General features: G+C 38.2%; 1 protein-coding gene across 2 annotated transcripts in view; it reads right to left on the bottom strand.

Moving 5' to 3' along the window:
• Nucleotides 1-17,878, bottom strand: part of LDAH (lipid droplet associated hydrolase) — an 82,335-nt gene that overhangs the window by 8,919 nt on the left and 55,538 nt on the right. For both annotated transcript variants that reach the window (XR_010384257.1, XM_010987908.3), the window contains one exon: nt 6,889-6,971. Coding sequence is in view for 1 of the 2 variants with exons in the window: in XM_010987908.3 (XP_010986210.1) it covers nt 6,889-6,971 (83 nt within the window). In the remaining variant the exon portion in view is untranslated. The remainder of the gene's footprint in view (nt 1-6,888; nt 6,972-17,878) is intronic.

Below are 17,878 nucleotides of genomic sequence, written 5' to 3'. Positions count from 1 at the left end.
CTGGAGAAGAGCAGTGGGCTGCTGCTTCCACCCTCCCCCCAAAGTCAGACACGTAAGACTCCACCTTGCAACCTTAAAGGAAACCCATCTGTAACACAAGCATCTTTGTTCAGTTATTTAAAAATCCTATCCCTCTAGGGAACAAGGGATAGCAGTCACCAAGCATTAACCTTTCATTGCAGTCTTTCTGAGCAACCATTTTTAGAAACTTGAACAATGCTAAAGGGAGACCGGTTAGAAAAATCATTTTCCAATTTACATTGTTTCCTTTCTTTCTTTTTTCCAGGAATGGCTCCATTACCGTTCTTTAAAAAAAGAGAATTAAAATCCCTAAAGATGAAAAAAATGTGGTTGAGGACAGAGGTGACCACACAATCACTGAGCCCTGCTCCCCCTGCAGGCATGGAGGGGAGTAGTGGGAACTGGGCGACGAAGTAGGAGGAGGTCCAAGCAGGTTACTGATGGACCGCTCTCTAGTGGCTGGAAAACAACCACACATTAAAAGGCTTGCAAAGTGGGGCTCTCTCCTTTCTGCATGACTCAAGAGTAAAAGGCCAGAATCCACTCACTCCCAAACGGAAGTCACTGGGCCATCTAGGGACTAGCTTTGTCTCTTTCTTACCTGGGAATGGGTGAGAAGCTGACCCAAGGCATCTGTCTTCCTCTGGTGAGGCAGCAGAGTAGGAGGCACTGGGAGCAAATTTATCCTCCTGAGTTTCTGTTTCTCCCTGTGTATATGCCTCAGGAAATTGGCAGATGTACTGGAAGGGTCTTGCTTAACTAACTTAGAGAAACGGCCAAGTCTGGCTCACCTGAATTCTCTGTACTAGGGTATTGGACCCAAGTCCTGGTAAAGATTAAGTACTACTGTGTTTCCTTTTGCTGCTGTTCCTATACAACATCTCCCTTAGGCATCTGATGGGAAGTGGCTAGCATAGGACTGGGGCATTCCAGGGTCACTTGGCAACGTATTTAATATTACTAAAATCTTTCATTACAGAATGAAAGTATCTGAAGGGGTGTGTAGGGGGAGAAAAACTAGTCAAAGTCTTTTTAAATACTCAGAGGTATATTAGGATATAATTAACTTTGTAATAATAATAATAATAATAATAATAATAATAATAATAATAATAATAATAAACATTTATTGAATGCTTAGTACATGCCAGACACTTATAAAATATTTTTATGAATTATATATAGCATACTTTTTGGAACAACTGTATAAGAATAAACACTATTATTAAACCATTTTATTGATGAAAAAAGGAGACACAGTGAAGTCGATTAACTTAACCAAGGTCACATTAGTCAGCAGGTGGTGGAGCTGGAGTCTGAACCTTGGGCTGTGACTCTGAAGACTCTCCTCCCTAAAATACACTCCTCTTCCTTTCAATCCTGCTCCACAAGAGAACTCAAGTGTATGCTAACACAAGTGCCTAAAATGAAGCTCTCTAGGCCAAGATGATCGAAATAAAAACAAACCTATCTATTTCCAGGATGATTATTATATTCTGAACTGGCTTCAAATTAAACAGGCAGAACTAACACAATCAGTTTCAGGCCGAGGTTGGCGGAAAGGCAGTCCTGGTTAGCCGGTCCAGGGAGTGCTTCCTGTGCTCTGCTAAGCGGGACGTGTGCATGTCCGAAGGATTTGCATGCCCAGATCTGCAAACAACTGCACAACATTTGTTCCCAAAGGCAGCATGTGCCTTTGGGCTCAGGTGGACTAAGCAAGATGGGGAGAGAGCCATAGAAGGGTCCCTGTTCCTGAGGACACTTTGCCCCTTTCCCAACCGCACTGAGGCCCCAGTCTGGCCCTCTGGGGACAGGGGCAGCACCGCTTTGCAAGAAGTCCTTCCACTGCTGCCTACCTTTGTCCTCTCGATGGGAGCAATTTCAGACTCCTATTGACTGATAGTGATGTTCAGATTCGGTCTGGCAGTAGCGCACACCAGCTGTTTCCATAAGCCTAGGCCAAAGTCGGTCACGGCAGTTTAGAATTTCCCTCCTAAGTGAGTTTTAAATGAAAACTTCAAATTTCTAAACCAAACACTAATTCATTTTTCTATGAGTGAGACATACATCCCCTTGTAGTTTAGAGCAATGACAGAACACAGGAATGCTGAACTCCTATTTGCCTCAGACACACCAGGTGCCTCATAAAGCAGAATATACCCCAGGGGCTTCTAGAAGGACTGGGATTGCGGTGGTGAAAATGTACAGCTGATTCTCTTGCTTTGGTTTATTCCATCCTGGTTCTCATTCTCATCCCTGCCCCCTCCACTCCCATCTCATTTCTTAGCTCCTCTCCTTCCTCCCAACCTTTAAGCTGTGTTCCCCAAGGATCAACCTTTAGGTATCCTTTCTCCTTATACTTCCTTAGGTTACCATTATCCATGCTCAGAACTTCTAACATATCCTCATCATTCCCAAATCACAATTTAGCCTGGACTCCTCTCCTAGGCTTCACACCCATATATCCGGCTACCTGCCAGACCTGTGCCCACTTGGATGTCCCACAGGTATCTCAAGCAAAAGTACCGAGATGACTTTCTCAATCACTTCCCATAACTTGCTGGCGCTTCTTCTTCCAGATTCCGTATTTTGTTTTGTTACAGAATACAAATACAGAAAAATAATCTTAGACCCCCATCTCCATTCTCTCATATCCTATGAGGACTAAGTGTCTTTGATTCTACTTCCTAAATATTTCCAAATTCTACACCCTCTCCACCCTGCCCCCAATTCCACTGCCTTAGTTCTTGTAAAAGTCTTCTAAACAGTTTTCCTACCCCAAATTTCATTCTTTCCCAATATTCGGATACACATTTTCCCCCAAATAATTCCTGTCACTGGTTAATCTAGCCACTTTCCTAGGGCTAACTGATATGGACTGGCACCTCTGAGCTGGCTGGCTGTTCACAGATGGCATATATTCTGTGGGTTGGTGGCTATGTCATATGGTTGTTAAACATTCTGAATATCACCCTGATTATCACCCACTTCCTTAAACCCTTCAATGGACCCCTCACAACTCAAAATAGTCTCTTCAGTATAGCATATCATGGCTGCTTGTTCTCGGGCCAGTGCCCAAGCCACAGTACCATGCTGCCTAACCTTTTCTAGTGCCTCAAAGCAAGGCTTCTTCACTTGGGGTCTACAGGTCCATGGATATGCCTGGCAGTTGGAGGGAGGGAGGTAATGTAAACTTGAATGGGAAAAAGATATACACACACACACACACACATATATTTATATACACACACATATACATATATTGCTAACCTCTAACTCTAATTTAGTATTTCCTTCAATTATGAATACAGGTAACAAGTCACAGAAGTATTAGTAGTACCTATATTTTGTCATCTATAAAATTATTGAATTTTCAAATTACAGAAAACTTGCTGTACATAACTAAAAATTTATTTTTGCACATCACTACAAACTTGCAATGGTAATTCTGATGGCTATTATATTTCATTATTTAGTCTGTTAATAAAGATGCACATCACAAATTTGTTTATTATACATCACAAATTTGTTTTTAATATATTTTGATAACTATAGTTTTTTTTTATATTATTGTATCTCATGTATTTATTTCATCACTTAAAAGTATTATTCTGAGAAGGAGTCTGTATATGACACAGCCAAAGAGCTCCATGGCACAAAAAACGGCTTAGAATGCATACTCAAATGGCTTCCCCATCCATCCATCTAGTATACATTTATTGATTGCTCACCAGGTGAGCATAGTGCTAGGCCATCAGGGATACTGAGATGAGAAAAACCTTCAAGGTGGGTGAGAGGGGAAAACTGATCACTTAACCACTGTGTGATAAATGCAAAATTATAACTTTATATATGGAGCCATAAGCGCTGAGGAGGGGGGACATCTAGCCAAAACCAGGGGCTGGGGAAAGCCTCTTAAAGATGACAATGGAACCACGTCTTCAAGGACAGGTAGGATTTAGTCAGGTGGAGAAAGAACACAGTCGATGATGCCACAGCGCTCCTACACAGTTTTGGAAACAACTAAGAGCCTGATATATCTGCTCTAGGAGAGGGAAGTCACTTTATGTAGCGCTGAAGCACTGTCTGACACCATGGGTAAAGTCTTTAGACCTTGGAAAGAAGGAAGGAAAACAATCAGCTTCCAGAGACTTTTGAGTTAAAAAGATCCAGTTCCCTCAAGAAGATAAAAAGTTCTCTTCATGTGGAAATCCAGTGGTAGAAAATCTGACTTTAGATTTAAAGCCTGCTGATTATGGTATAATTGTTTCCTAAGGGAGGAGAAAGAACCCAAAAGCCATCCACGCGATGTAGCAGGGAGACTGTTTTTAGGTAAACTTTCCTGTGGCTGCCTGACTGGATGACACAAAGATACATTTTTCAGAAGTTTTAAAAGTTGAATAACTGAGATATACTGAACAATTCTGCAACAAAACCTGTGGCTCAAAACTTCTTTACAATGGGCAGTCCTGGATAGATGAAGTTTCTGAATGTTTGGGCTGAAATTGAACAGAGTATCCTTGACTATAATATCTAAAATAGGGATACATCTTGTCTCGGGAACTGACTTCCAAGTTTGAATAATTTTCAGAGTTGGTTGGAAGGCAGGGGAAAACGCCCAGTATTTTTCTAGAACTTTGTGCCCTTTTAAGTTTCCTTATTTTCTCAAGCAGACTGGGACATATGTTGATTCAATTTTTACCAATATTAAATTACAGCATGTTTCCTTTTTTTTTTTTCCATTACAGAAATAAAAGTTGCAATAAACTTCCTGTCTTTCTGTACCTTGTTTCACTTAGGAATTGGAATTGTATTATTCTAGCGGAGAGCTCAAACTTAGCTGGTAGAAAGGATAATCAATTCATTGCAGGCAGTTTTGCATCATTAAACTAAATAATGCCTTGCTTTCCCAAATTCCACAAGAACATTTAATGCTATCTTAAAAAATAAAATAAAACCATTCCCTGTAGTTGGAAAAGTTTAGTCCTGTGACTGTGTGTTAATATTAACCTTGAAATGCCTGCCATCTACCATTACACCCCCATATTTCTTCGATAAAAGTTTGAGTAAACTTATGGTCCTGACACAGTTACCATGAACAGCCCTCTATCTGGGAATGATTACACTTGCATATGGATTTAACTTAGGACAGGAATAAGTTAGCACCTTCCTTTGACCTCTTTGTGAGCACAACATACAAACAGAATCCAGGAATGATGAGTACTTTACAGCAGCTGGCTTCCACAGGTGTACGATGGGCTTTGACACATGATGGATCTAGTCATTCAGCAAGTGTGAATTTTGGAAATGAGCATCTGCCAGTCTTATTATTAACTCGGAATTGAGTTGTTTTTATTAACTTCCAGCCTTGAGAACTTAAATGCATTTTTGAAACAAATACACTTATAATTTATCTAAAAAAATAAAATACTGTTTTCCTTGTATTTTCACATACTTCAATGACTGGAAACAGTTGAAAGCCCTGGAGAGAGGGTCCTTATGAGGCCCCAACCTCCCCCATTAAGCTAGTGATGGTTTCCTTCTGGCTTCAAAATTTCCATCTCTAGCCAATTGCTATTTTAGAAATATGATGACCACTATGGCCAGAAGATGAACACAGACTGGCATTTTCAAAAGTATTCTTTGGGACCAATATTCTAAAAATACATTTTTAAGAACATATATATTTCTTGCTTTGAGATAATTCACAGAAATATGAATTAATATTACAGGCAATTTTAAATCAAATGTCTTAAAGCTTACGAAGAGATTCTAAACCCCGTGGGGTATCTAAAGTTTTACTTGCATACTATAGGTTCCTGGGCCCTGTAAGAGCTGGCCATGCAGTGGGGCTCATTCCACTGCATCCAGCAGATGTCACAGTTCAGCACCAACTGCAAACCTCTATACTAGCACAGTCCAACAGAAATAAAAACACACATGTAATTTAAAAATTTCTAGTAACTACACTTGAAAAAGCATAAAAGGAATGGATAAGATTACTTTTAATAATATATATTATTTAACCCAACATACCTAAAATATTTCAACATGTAATCAATATAAAAATATTAATGAAATATATATATATATATATTTTTGGGGGTACTAAGGTTCTGAAATCCAATGTGTATTTTACACTTATGGCACATCTCAATTTAGAGTGGCCACAAATAACCACTTGTGGCTAGTGGCTATCGTGTTAGGTGGTACTGCTCTATCCTATTCAGGATGGACAGACAAACGAATGATGCCATGGGAGTACCAGAGCCAGTTAAATCCTAGGGTGCTTAGACATAATCTAAACCATTGGCCCCTCACAGTTTCAGAGACTGGTGCTTCCAAATATGTTTGCATAAGATTCTAGCACTTGCTGCAGCAATTCACAAATGCTAAATATTTCAGTTGTTGCCCTTCTGGATATGCTTGTATAGAAAATTGGTCTTGGTGTCAGAGCTGGACATTCCTACTCGAATGCATTTGGAGAGCAAAAAAGATGGGCACACTGAGTCATCAGATCATAGTGATGTTAGTTCTATCACAGTGTTTTACTTATATTTTAATATAAGTTATTTATTCCATAAATATTGTTGAGAGTCTTCTTAGTAGAAGGCTCTAGAGAGAAGTATTGATTCTAAAAATAAACCCAACAAAAACAGGTGGTAAAACATATTTAAGTAACTAGGCAGTCAGCTTTACTTACTTTCTATGCAACTTTCAAGGACTGCATTAATGTTAACTAGAAGTAGAACTCCATCTGAAATTTACAAACGCACAAGGTCTTGCAGAGTCTAACCAACTCTAGCCTTTCACCCTCAGTTAAGTATTCCTGCCCATCTACTCACTTTGCAGCACTGAAGTGATTACCTTAGACAAATGTTCTTTTATGGTTTCGTTGTCTCTCTTCACCACCTCCATCATTTCTTGGCTCCCAAGGTAGGCAGCATTAACTACATTAAAAAAAAAAAAAGCAGACACTTAGAATATATAGAACGAACACAAATGTCAAATAGCAGTAGCTCCCGCCCTACCCTCTCCTTTCGGCAAGCACTATCTGATGTGAGACATTAGTAAGGCCAAGAGAGGCATGTGAGTCGGGCGACATGCACCGTCCTGGAAACAAGAGCATGTCCTAAAAAATGAACCTCCTCTCACCCTCACCTGGCTTTCTCAATAGTAACTTCTAGTAGTGTGATGGCCTAATGCCAGATACTGCAGCAGATGTGTGTAACTGTACCTGATTAAGGTATTTTTATGATTTAAGGATAAGAAGCACAAATTTTGACAGATAAATCATGTACACCAGGGAAACCACATACAGTTACTAACATGAAACTATCTTGTAATTTTTTAAAAAAGGACACAAAAAGAGTGTTTATTTTAGAATGGGTTTAAAGGATCTTTAAGAGTTGTTAATGAGGGGTAGTCCTATCATACTGACCGCAAAATAAGCAGAGTGACCCTCATTTTCATGATGTCAAATAGAAAGAGGAAGAAGGGCAGAGAGAACATGGATTTATGTGACTTTCCGATACAGCTATTCAAATTTTCATTTGATTCTTTATGCTTTGATTTCCACTTTGATTGGTATTATTATTATAACTTTGCTTTCTTTTCGGCATCATCTGCCTATTTGTCCTTTCTTTTATTTTTAATCTTTTGTCATTTTATTTTAAGTATGGCTCTTGAAATCTTCAGTGGACTTCTTTAAAAAACACAACTTGAAAGTCTCTCTCTTAAGTAAAGGGACTTCACACATTCATGAATACTGATAGAAAAGATACTTGGTCTGACTCTAGCCCCTAGGCAGAATAAAGTAAATAATAAAGTTCACAGCAGTAATTAATGAAATAAAAATCAGAAAAACAATTGAGAAACTAAATGAAATCAAAAGTGAGTTCAATAAAACTGATAAATCTTTAGCCAGACTGATCAGGAAAAAAATGTGAGAAGACATAAAACATTACCAGTATCAGGAAAGAGAAGTGACACCCCTACAGATACTACAGACATCAAAAGGATAATCAGGTAATTTTGTGGATAATTTTATGTCAAAAATTCAATAGCTTGGATGGAACAGACAGTCTGCACAAATTTTAAGCTCACTTGAAAATAAATAGATAACCTGAATAGTCTTATCTCTGTTAAAGAAATTAAATTTGTAATTTAAATCCTCCCCACAAAGAAAACTCCAGGACAAGGTGAATTCACTGGTCCACTATACTAAACATTTAAGGAAAAAATAATATTGATTCTATATAAATTCTTCCAGAAATGACTACACATATATGGATATTTAATTTTTGACAAAGGTAACATTTTAGATCAGAAAACAGGTGGTCTGTGGTAGACAGAATTCTAAAATGACACACATAATCCTTGCCATTTACAATTCTTTCCTTCTGAGTAGGGGTGAAACCTGAGAGTATGATGACATACTACTCCAGACTAGATTATGTTATACTACAGTAGAGATGACTTTAAGGGAGATTATCCTAATCTTCTGAATCTCCTAAGGTCTAACCTAATCACATGAGTCCTTCAAAATCTGAGTTTTCTCTCTGGCTAGTGGTAGAAGAGGAAGTTAGAGATTCAAAGCACTAAAAGGATTAAATGCACTGCCATCGTTTTGAAGAGGGAGCTCATGTGAAAAGGACCTGATCGTGACCTCTAGGAGTTGAGAGGGACCCTGCCTGACAGCCAGCAAGAAAATGAGGACAGCAGTCATAAAGTCACATGAACTGGATTCTGCCAACAATCTGAATGAGCTCAGAGGTGGATTTTTGGATATGCAAAAGCATAAAAGAGGCCTCTGAGATCCAGGCAATGGTGATTCTTGAGTTACATGGGAGTTTGCTTTCTGATAATTCACGGAGGTAAAACATTTATGTTTTAAGCACTTTTCTATAGTGTTATTCTTAAATTTGAAACACATAAAAATTCAAATAACTTTGTAAGGAATCTTAGATTTCTAAAAGTAAATTTTCCATCAGGGAATGTACCTCACCTCACCTTTATTCCTATTCTTTTCTTTTCTGGTAATTCCTCATCCAATTGTACTTTTTTGCTTGTTTGTTTTTAGAAAGTAGAATACCAGTTTCCTTTCCAGTAATTGCTCCAAGGAAGCCATCTTTTTCATTCCTCAGAAATGCTCATAACATAACACAGTGGTCAGAAACAATAATACCAAATAGAAGTATAATTTCCTAAGGGGAAAACACATTTCTCCTGGCAATGACTGTCAACAGCATTCCTGGAAACCCAGCAGAATCCAGTTTCAAGCACCACAGTGAAGGAAATATCTAGTAGCAGGAGTAATGGAAACAAAACACGAAGGGAAGAGAATGATTTAGAAGAATGTTACTTGTTTACCTTTATTTCATTACAAATCTAAATACAGGTGTAAAAAAAAACCTCACCTGAGTCTAACATTCTATTTTATTTGCTATGATCATCTTCTGAAATCTGCTTAGTGTTGAAATATTACTACAGGACTTCAACTCACAGTAGTGGCTAAAGGAATGAAAAGGGTGAGGGCTACAGTTGGAAGACCAAGGACATTCATCTCACAGGCTTAATGGTACCATCAAATCCCCCAAGTACACACAATCTACAATAGAAGGATGCCTTCCGTTTAATTCAATCACCTATCTTTTTTTTTTTTTAATTTGAGGTATGGTTGATGTACAATATTATATAACTCTCTTGGATATACAACATACTGATTCACAATTTTTAAAGGTTATACTCCAATTATAATCATTATAAAACAATGGCTGTATTCCGTGTTGTACAATACATCCTTGTTAGCTTATTTATTTTACGGATAGTGATTTTTGCCTCTTTTTCTTTTCTTTTCTTTTTTACTGAAGTGTAGTTGATTTAGAATGTTGTGTTAGTTTCAAGTGTGCAGCGAAGTGTTAATCACCTATCTTGATGCTGTTTTTCCCGTCAGGAAAAATCCCGACTTATCTTCAAGTCCATATTTGTCTGTCTTCTCCTTCCTTACTTACCTAGGTGGAACTGATCTTTCCTCTCTTGGTACCATTCCTGCCCTGTGTTCCTAACTGTGATATATTAAAACTCTTCACATATATCTCCCCTACTATGCTGGAAATAACCTAAGGGGAGCAGCTATATTTCATTTATTATTCTCTCCATGATTATCCAAGTGCTTGGTTCACAGGTGTCAGTAAGGGTTGTTAAACAAAATAAGTGGGAAGGGACTGAACTGGTGATTTTTTGTGTTTTTTTTTTTTTTTTCTTTTTTGGGTTGGGGGGACATTGGGGAAGAAGGGTCAGAAGGAAAAACCTGCTGCCTTCCTTGAAGCGGTGTGTGAGCTGACATCACAATGGAGGTCAGAACTGGAGGCTGAATGAAGCACACTGACATTGGTAAGCCAAGCTGACAGGTACTGGTATAAAACGGACAAATCATTGCAGGCAAGAGGGGCAACCTAAGAGCTTCTGCTGAGACTGGCCCCAAACTAGGCCACATGAAGCACTGGTCACAGCAGTGAGGGAAAACGCAGAGGGAAGTAAAACCACAATTAATGATACAACAGGAGGTTGGGGGAGATGTAGGAACAGTTTTCTGAAGTAGAACTTAAGGGATAAAAGCCAAGTTGCCCTGCTGTTTTGGTGGTACGTGATCTAGTACCACTAGCAAGGTTTTCAGTAGAATGCCCCAGTTTGTTTTTGCCATTATGTTGGAGAGACAGAGATAGAGAGATGGTGCTGAAGCAAAGGGAAATACTGGAGATAGGCACAGTTTAATTAGGGCAGGTGAATTTTGAGGTAGGAAATCTCCCATATGTGAGTGTATACATTACTGTAAAATGTGATTGTCACTCCTGGTCTGTTCTGACCAAGATATTATGTCTAGTCACTTTGATTTTCTTTAAAATGGCTATTAGGTTCTATATGTCCAAAGTATGTCACAATGTTTACAAGGAAAAAACCAATCCCTTAAAAAATGCTCATTACAAGATTTGCTGGATTAGAAATAGGACTTGATACATTCACTCCATGATGGGATGGTGGCTGAGGACAGTAGCAATTAGTAAGCACACAAATAGAGGGGAAACAGCAAAAAGTGTTACTTTCAATTCTCTTTAAAATAAGAAGTGTAATACTCACAATCATGGGAAGTGAAGTGGGCTCCACTGTGGGTAGGTACATCTAAATGTGCTTCAAAGAGGGCCTCCCACAAATAAACTGCAGACCCCAGGCTGAGGTTGTCTTGTTAGGGATTGTGAAGCGCAAAGACATTCTGGAGGGACATGGCTGTGGTGGACTTTAGTTATGGTGGAGAGGATGGAGTTAACTGTCTAGGTTACTAGTTAACTAGTATGGAGTTAACTAGCTAGGTGTTTGGTAGGTCCATGGAACATGAGTACCAAGATCGTCATAAAGTGTGGCTGTAGTAAATACTACGTACCTACCCAAAAGCCAACTTAAAAAAACTCCTCATTTCCTTGACTAGAGACATGGGAAAGTCAAAACATACGACTTTTCCGTAGCCCTTATAGGTAGGGATATGGCCCAGTTCTGGCTACTGATGTACAGGCAAAGTTCCTGGGGGAGGGCTTCTCCTTCTAAATAAGCCATGCCTCACCAGGATAAGCCCTCTGCTTTTGCCCCATTTCTCTTAATTTTGTCTGAATGTCAGACATGAAGACTAAAGTGGCAGAAGTCATCATGTGATCATGATGAGCACGAGGATAAATGTGTTACGGACAAAGACCGGAGATCTTCTAGAACCACATCCTTGATGGCACTGCTGAGATATTATTTACCCCTGGGCTTTCCCCTTTATACTTCTTGGTGCATGAGAAAAATAAATCCGTATCTGTTTAGGCCACTGTACTTTAGTTTTCTGTCATCTATAGCTAAACGCAATCCTAGCTAATAAAAATAGGGCCTCTGAATTTTCTGGGTGTTTTTGGTCAACAGGAGTTGATGCTGTCCTTAACCTCTATGAGATTCTGGTACTTGAGTCGGGGAGAAGGGTGGCATCAAGTCTTGTCTATACACTCTGGGACTTCCCTGAGAGGAGGCAGAGGTAGGAGTTGACTTAAAAAGAGCCTTTCCAAGGATAGCCTCTCCGAACACATCTTCTGACAGATCCTGAGGCTGGCAAGACGTTCAGTACGTGCAAGCCAAGCAGGGCTCCAGGGTAGCAAAATTCTTGGGGTTGAGGACAGACTGTGAAACTGGGTGCTTCTGGAGAGGTGAGTACCCCACACTCCAGCAGAGCTCCATCCAGACAGAGCTGCTCAGGCAAAGTTAAGGCTAGGCGCTCCAGGAAGCCTAAACCAGGAGAGTTTTTCGAAGGTAAGCAGGATGTCATACGCTCAGGAACCCCAGGTGAAGTCTTCTTACAAGGGGGAGTTCTTTGCTAGGTCTCCATTTTTTTTCCAGATTATTTTCTACCTTTCTTATTAAGGCCAATTGTGGTTTTTAACAATGTGAAAACAGTATCTAAAAAAGTAATTCTCCCATTCTAAAATTTTAGCATAATTTAGAGAAATGTTTACTATTTACATAATGTATTGTTTCTCTGTAAGTCAAGGCTTTTGTTATTATAACCATTGATTTAATCTGCGAACAGATAATCTTATCTATGTGACACTGAGTTCACTAAAGTGAAACACACAACTCAAGGTGTATGACTTTTTAAAAAATAATATAACTTTTTAGAGTGGCAGGTAGTTTAAATGCATATTATATACATATATATATAAATTTCTATAGAAAAATAATAAAACTTACATTGAGTCATTTAATTCTAAACCAGGGATGATATTCTAGTACTATATCTAATCACTTTTTGCTTTAAATTCTAATACTGATTACACACAAAAAAATCTTTTCCTTCATTGCTGAATTATAGGCTAAACTTCCATGAATAATTAAAGCTACAGTTGGCTTTTATAAATGGATTTTCCTAAACTCCACACAAAAACGAGAGAATAGGTAACGTGGGAGTCTGGTTTTGTCTTGTTTGAAATATTATTCTGGGACTAAGTAAAAAATATTCTGAGAAGAAATTTGTGATTCTTTAGTGGAGCTATGTGTCAGTTCATTGAATAGTTCATTTCATACCACTGTACAAGTTTTACAAAGTTATTTCCTTATTGATTAAGGAGAGGAAAGATTATGAAAGTTTCTTTTACAAGAATATATGTAAAAGTAACGCACTCTACCAGGAATGCCCTTTGTCTGCACTGTTTTTCTAGTAGGTAACTGAAAGGAATTAAAACATCAATTTGGCTTAACTAACAAAAAGACCCTAGAATATTTTTTAACGTTAATTATCTTGACCTGTAATACTGCTAAGTTAAAATATATTTGCTTTTAGCTTTGATCAGAAAATCCAATTTAGCTGTCTCAGTGAAAAGTCCATTTCTCACAAAATAGAAGAACATCTATTCTAAAGAAAATATATAGAAGCAAACATTCCAGAATTAAAATTAAAGGAAAAAAACCCCATATATTTTCTTGAAAAATAACATTTTAAACAATCTAGGTACATAAAGCTGAACAGATGAATACTGTGGTAAAGTTTATAAAATATGCTAATTGAATTAAGGCTCCTCCACCCTGAATGCTGAATAGGAAAGGATGTTTTCCTCACTCAGTCTGGTGAAGAAGGCCAATACATAGAATCCCAGCCTATAAGAAGTGCCATTTTTGCCAAAAGAACAACAGCATTTGAAATACTTGAAAATTTTGATTCCTTGAATTTTTCAGACCTTACTAAAACAACAACAAAAATATGTGTATAAACTAAAGGATATAGAAAATCAGTTTCTATCCAGATAGGTCAGGATTTATTATCCATTACTTGGACCGGCAAACTTCCTCCATTTGTTTCCATAAGATTTCTGCTGAAGCACAGACATTACCTAATGTGCAAACACCGCAAGACCTCCTAGAAGTCAAGCTGGCACGTTAAAGGTCATTGTCTGGATGACAGTCGAGCGACAAAGAAGCAGGTCTGGAGGGGGGAGGTCTGGATGGCACAGATACGACCACTGAGACTGCTCTCAGACCTGGCAGTCCTTTCCCTTGATGACCCCTCTCTTTGTGTAACAAGAAAATCACGCCACCAACTCAAGTGGTTGGTTTGAATATTGATTACCCTTTATCATTCATGGGATATAAGCACAGGAGTCCATTAACCATCTGCAAGGGCCAGGGTCTTATGAACATCAGTCTCTCTCAGCTGTGACCTTCTTCCATTTGTAGTAAGGAAGGTAACAGGGATCACTAGAGGGATGGCCAGGGCAAGCCTGGGTAAAGGCAGCTTCTGTGGTAACAGCTGCCAGAGAAGGCAAAGGTGACATGGGATCCAAAGGGAAGAGGTAGAAAGAGGCTGCTAGGATGACTGAGGTGCTGGGTTAAGGATTAGCCTAGGGTCTCTACTAGGAGACTGAACTAAGTACCCAAGTAGAGAATAAACCAAGAACACAAAGCAGAAAGAAGACAGGTAACTCTTGCCTCCTTTCTCTTTACTCAAGGTTAAACAGACTGGGTGGGTAATGGGGAAAAAAGAGACCACTGAAGTACTGGTTACTTGGCTATCAGAAAGCCAGACATAGAATGAAGAGAATACAAAATCAGAGGATGAAAGGATGTCAGAAATATAAGGACTGTGCTCCAAAAGTTTGTTTACAAGTTAATTGTTTGGAACAGGGATAAAGCAACTGGCCAAGTGTTCAGTCTGGTTTACAAAGTCTATTTTGCAAGTAGTGTAACTCTACTATGGCTGGGAAAGAAATCCCAGGGTTCCCCATGCAACAGTGCAGCTGGAAGGCTCTGGGTGCCTTGAGTCAGGGAGGTGAATGTGTCCTGTGTCCAAATTGACTTGCTCCTTGATGCTTGTACTTGGGGTTCCTGGAAGAGTCAGTAGGAGGTCAATCACTGCAGTTGAAAGGAAGATACTTTTCTTTCAAAGTGCAGCTTATGGAGCGTACTTCTCTAAGAGAGTGTTTACAATTCTGGTGTAGAAAAATTGGGACACAAACCTTTATATAGTTATTTTAATTAAACATCAAACATGATTATATGCCATATGTAATGTGTTGTATAGTCACTAAACACACATAAAACAAATAAAACTGTCTTATATCCCATGTCCTGATTTGGGTTTAGAAAAATATTTCTAAAGAGGTATAGGGAAAGCACAGTTAGTTGCCTGTCTAATGCCTATCAGAAACCGATATTTTGGGTGAAGTGTCCTATAAACGTCTACTAATCCTGTTGGTTGATAACTGTTGTTGAATTCATCTACAGCCTTGCTAATTTTCTGTCCTGTTGTTCTACTGATTGTTGAGAGAGGGGTGTTTAAGGATCCAACTGTAACTGTAGGTCTGTCCATTACTCCTTTCAGTTCTATCAGTTTTTGCTTCATGTATTTTGTAGCTCTTCTGTTTGGTGCATACACGATGTCCCTCTCTGTTCCTCGTAATTTTCTTTGCTCTGAAGTTGACTTTATCTGATATTAATACAGTCACTTCTGGTTCCTTTTGATTAATAGTTACATGATCTATCTTTTCATATTCTTTTACTGTCAATCTACCTGTATGATTATATCTGAACCAAGTTTTCTGAAGATAGCATATACTTAGGCTATGTTCTTTAATCTGTTTTGTCTATCTTTATTTTTTAATTGGTGTATTTTGACCATTTACATTTAATGTAATTATTGGTATATTAGAGCTTGTACGCTATTTTATTATTTGTTTTCTGTTGGTTGTCTGTCCCCCCCCACCCCCATTTTTCTGTGTTCTTTCTCTGGCCTTCCTATTTATTACTATTCCATTTTGATTTACCTAGAGTGTTTTTTGAGTATGTCTCTTTGTATAGATTTTAAAGTGATTATTCTAGTATTATGCTATATATGTAACTTAATACAGTTTATTGGTATTGACACCTTACGAGTTCAAGTAAAGTATAGAAACTTCACTTCTCTTATGTTCCTTTGTCCTCATCCATTTAAAATATAATTGTCTTAAATACTTCTTCTGTATACGTTTAGATTCATATCAATGTTATAATTTTTGCTTCAACTGTTAAACATAATTTAGAAATCTCAAGAGGAGAAGGAAAATGTCATTACCCACATTTTTTCCTTTCTGTTCTTTCTTAATGTTTCAAGATTCCTTCTTTTATCATTTCTTTTCAGTTTAGAGAACTTCCTATAGTTAATCTTTTAGGATAGGTCTGATGGTTTCAAATTCCTTTAGTTTTCCTTCATTGAAGAATGTCTTACTTTACTCTTCTTTCCTGAAGTATATTTTTGCTGGATATAGAATTCTGCATTGATAGTTCTTTTCTATTTGCATTTGAAATATGTAATTTCTTTTGGCCTCTATAGATTCCAGTGAGAATGCAGCTGTCATTCAAATAGATTTTCCTCTAAAAATAATGCACCATTTTTTCTTTGTTTTAGTTTTCAAAAGTTTGATTATGATGTGTTTTAGTGTGGATTTCTTTGGGTTTACCTATTTGGAGTTCATCCAGCTTCCTGAATCTGTAAGTTTACATCTTTTGCCAAATTTGGGAAGTTTCCATATTTATTGGTCTAATCTTCATGTTCTCTGATTCTTTCCTCTGTCTCTTCCACTTTACTGTTCAGCTCAAACATTGAGTTTTTTTTTATTTCGGTTACTATATTTTTCAGTTCTAAAATTTCTTTAGTTTTTCTTTAAATTTTCTCTTTCCTGAGATTTTCTATTTTTTTCATTAGTTTCAAACATGTTTATTAATTGCTCATTTAAGCATTTTTATAATGACTGCTTTAAAAATCCTTGTCAGAAAATTCTAATATCTCTGTCATTTTGGTGTTGTCATTTATTGTATTTTTCCATTCAAGTTGAGATTTTCTGGTTTTTGGTATGACAAGTCATTTTTAACTAAAACTTGGACATTTATATTATGTTATAATACTGGGTCTTTTTTAAACCTCTATTTTAGCTGGATTTTTTTGTTTTTTTCTGACACTTCTCCAGCAGGGGGAGAAGGGAGGGAGAAGTGCCATCTCACTACTACCAGGTGGGGTAGAAATCCAGGTTCTCCACTTGGTTTCTGTTAACACCCAAGGGGTGGAGAGGCTCCTCATTATTGCTGGGCAGGGATAGGAACTCTGACTCCTCACTAGGCTTCCACTGTTACCGTCTGGCTAGGAGGAGTAGAACTGCTTTGTTATTTTTCCCCATATGACTTCCACTGAGGAGGTGGGGGTAGTGGCTTCATTACTGTCGGGCAATGGTGAAAGTCCTGTCTCTCTCCTCAGCCTCTTTGGGACATCACTCTGGTGGGGAAGGAGAGGGGTGCTTTCATTACTGCTGTGTGTAGGGTAAAGTACAGGCCTCCCACTTGGCCTTTGTTGGCATGGGTAGTGATAAGGCCACAGTTTTTACTACGGTGCATGGCTAGATTAGGGCAGTTATTATCTAAAAGTTTCTTTTAGAAAGGTGGCCATTTTCCTGGTCCTCTGGCTACAGAGTGAAGACTTTTTCCAGGGCATTTTTTAATCCATACCCATTGGTGTTTCTGGGTCACTGGCTCAAAGTCTAGGATATATGTGGTAAAAAGAAAACCCAGGGAACTCACCACTGTGTTGTTCCTTGGGCTCCGAAGTCCCTACATAGTCTGCTTTTTTCTCCACCTTTCAGAGTCTTCTTATGTTTGGTTTATATATGATATGCAGGGTTTTTAGTACTTAGTATGAGAAACAGGAGAAAGTCCATCTATTCCATCTTCCTGGAAGCAGAAGTTCTTGGAGGAACATGGATTCCTTAACTAGAGGATGCTTTTTTAAAAGTCCTTTATATAGGGTAAAAAGAAA

The sequence above is a fragment of the Camelus dromedarius genome, chromosome 15 (genome assembly GCF_036321535.1).
Source record: "Camelus dromedarius isolate mCamDro1 chromosome 15, mCamDro1.pat, whole genome shotgun sequence".
NCBI classification, from domain to species: domain Eukaryota; kingdom Metazoa; phylum Chordata; class Mammalia; order Artiodactyla; family Camelidae; genus Camelus; species Camelus dromedarius.
The sequence above is the reverse complement of the archived record's forward strand: the minus strand, read 5'-3'. Positions and strand labels throughout refer to the sequence as shown.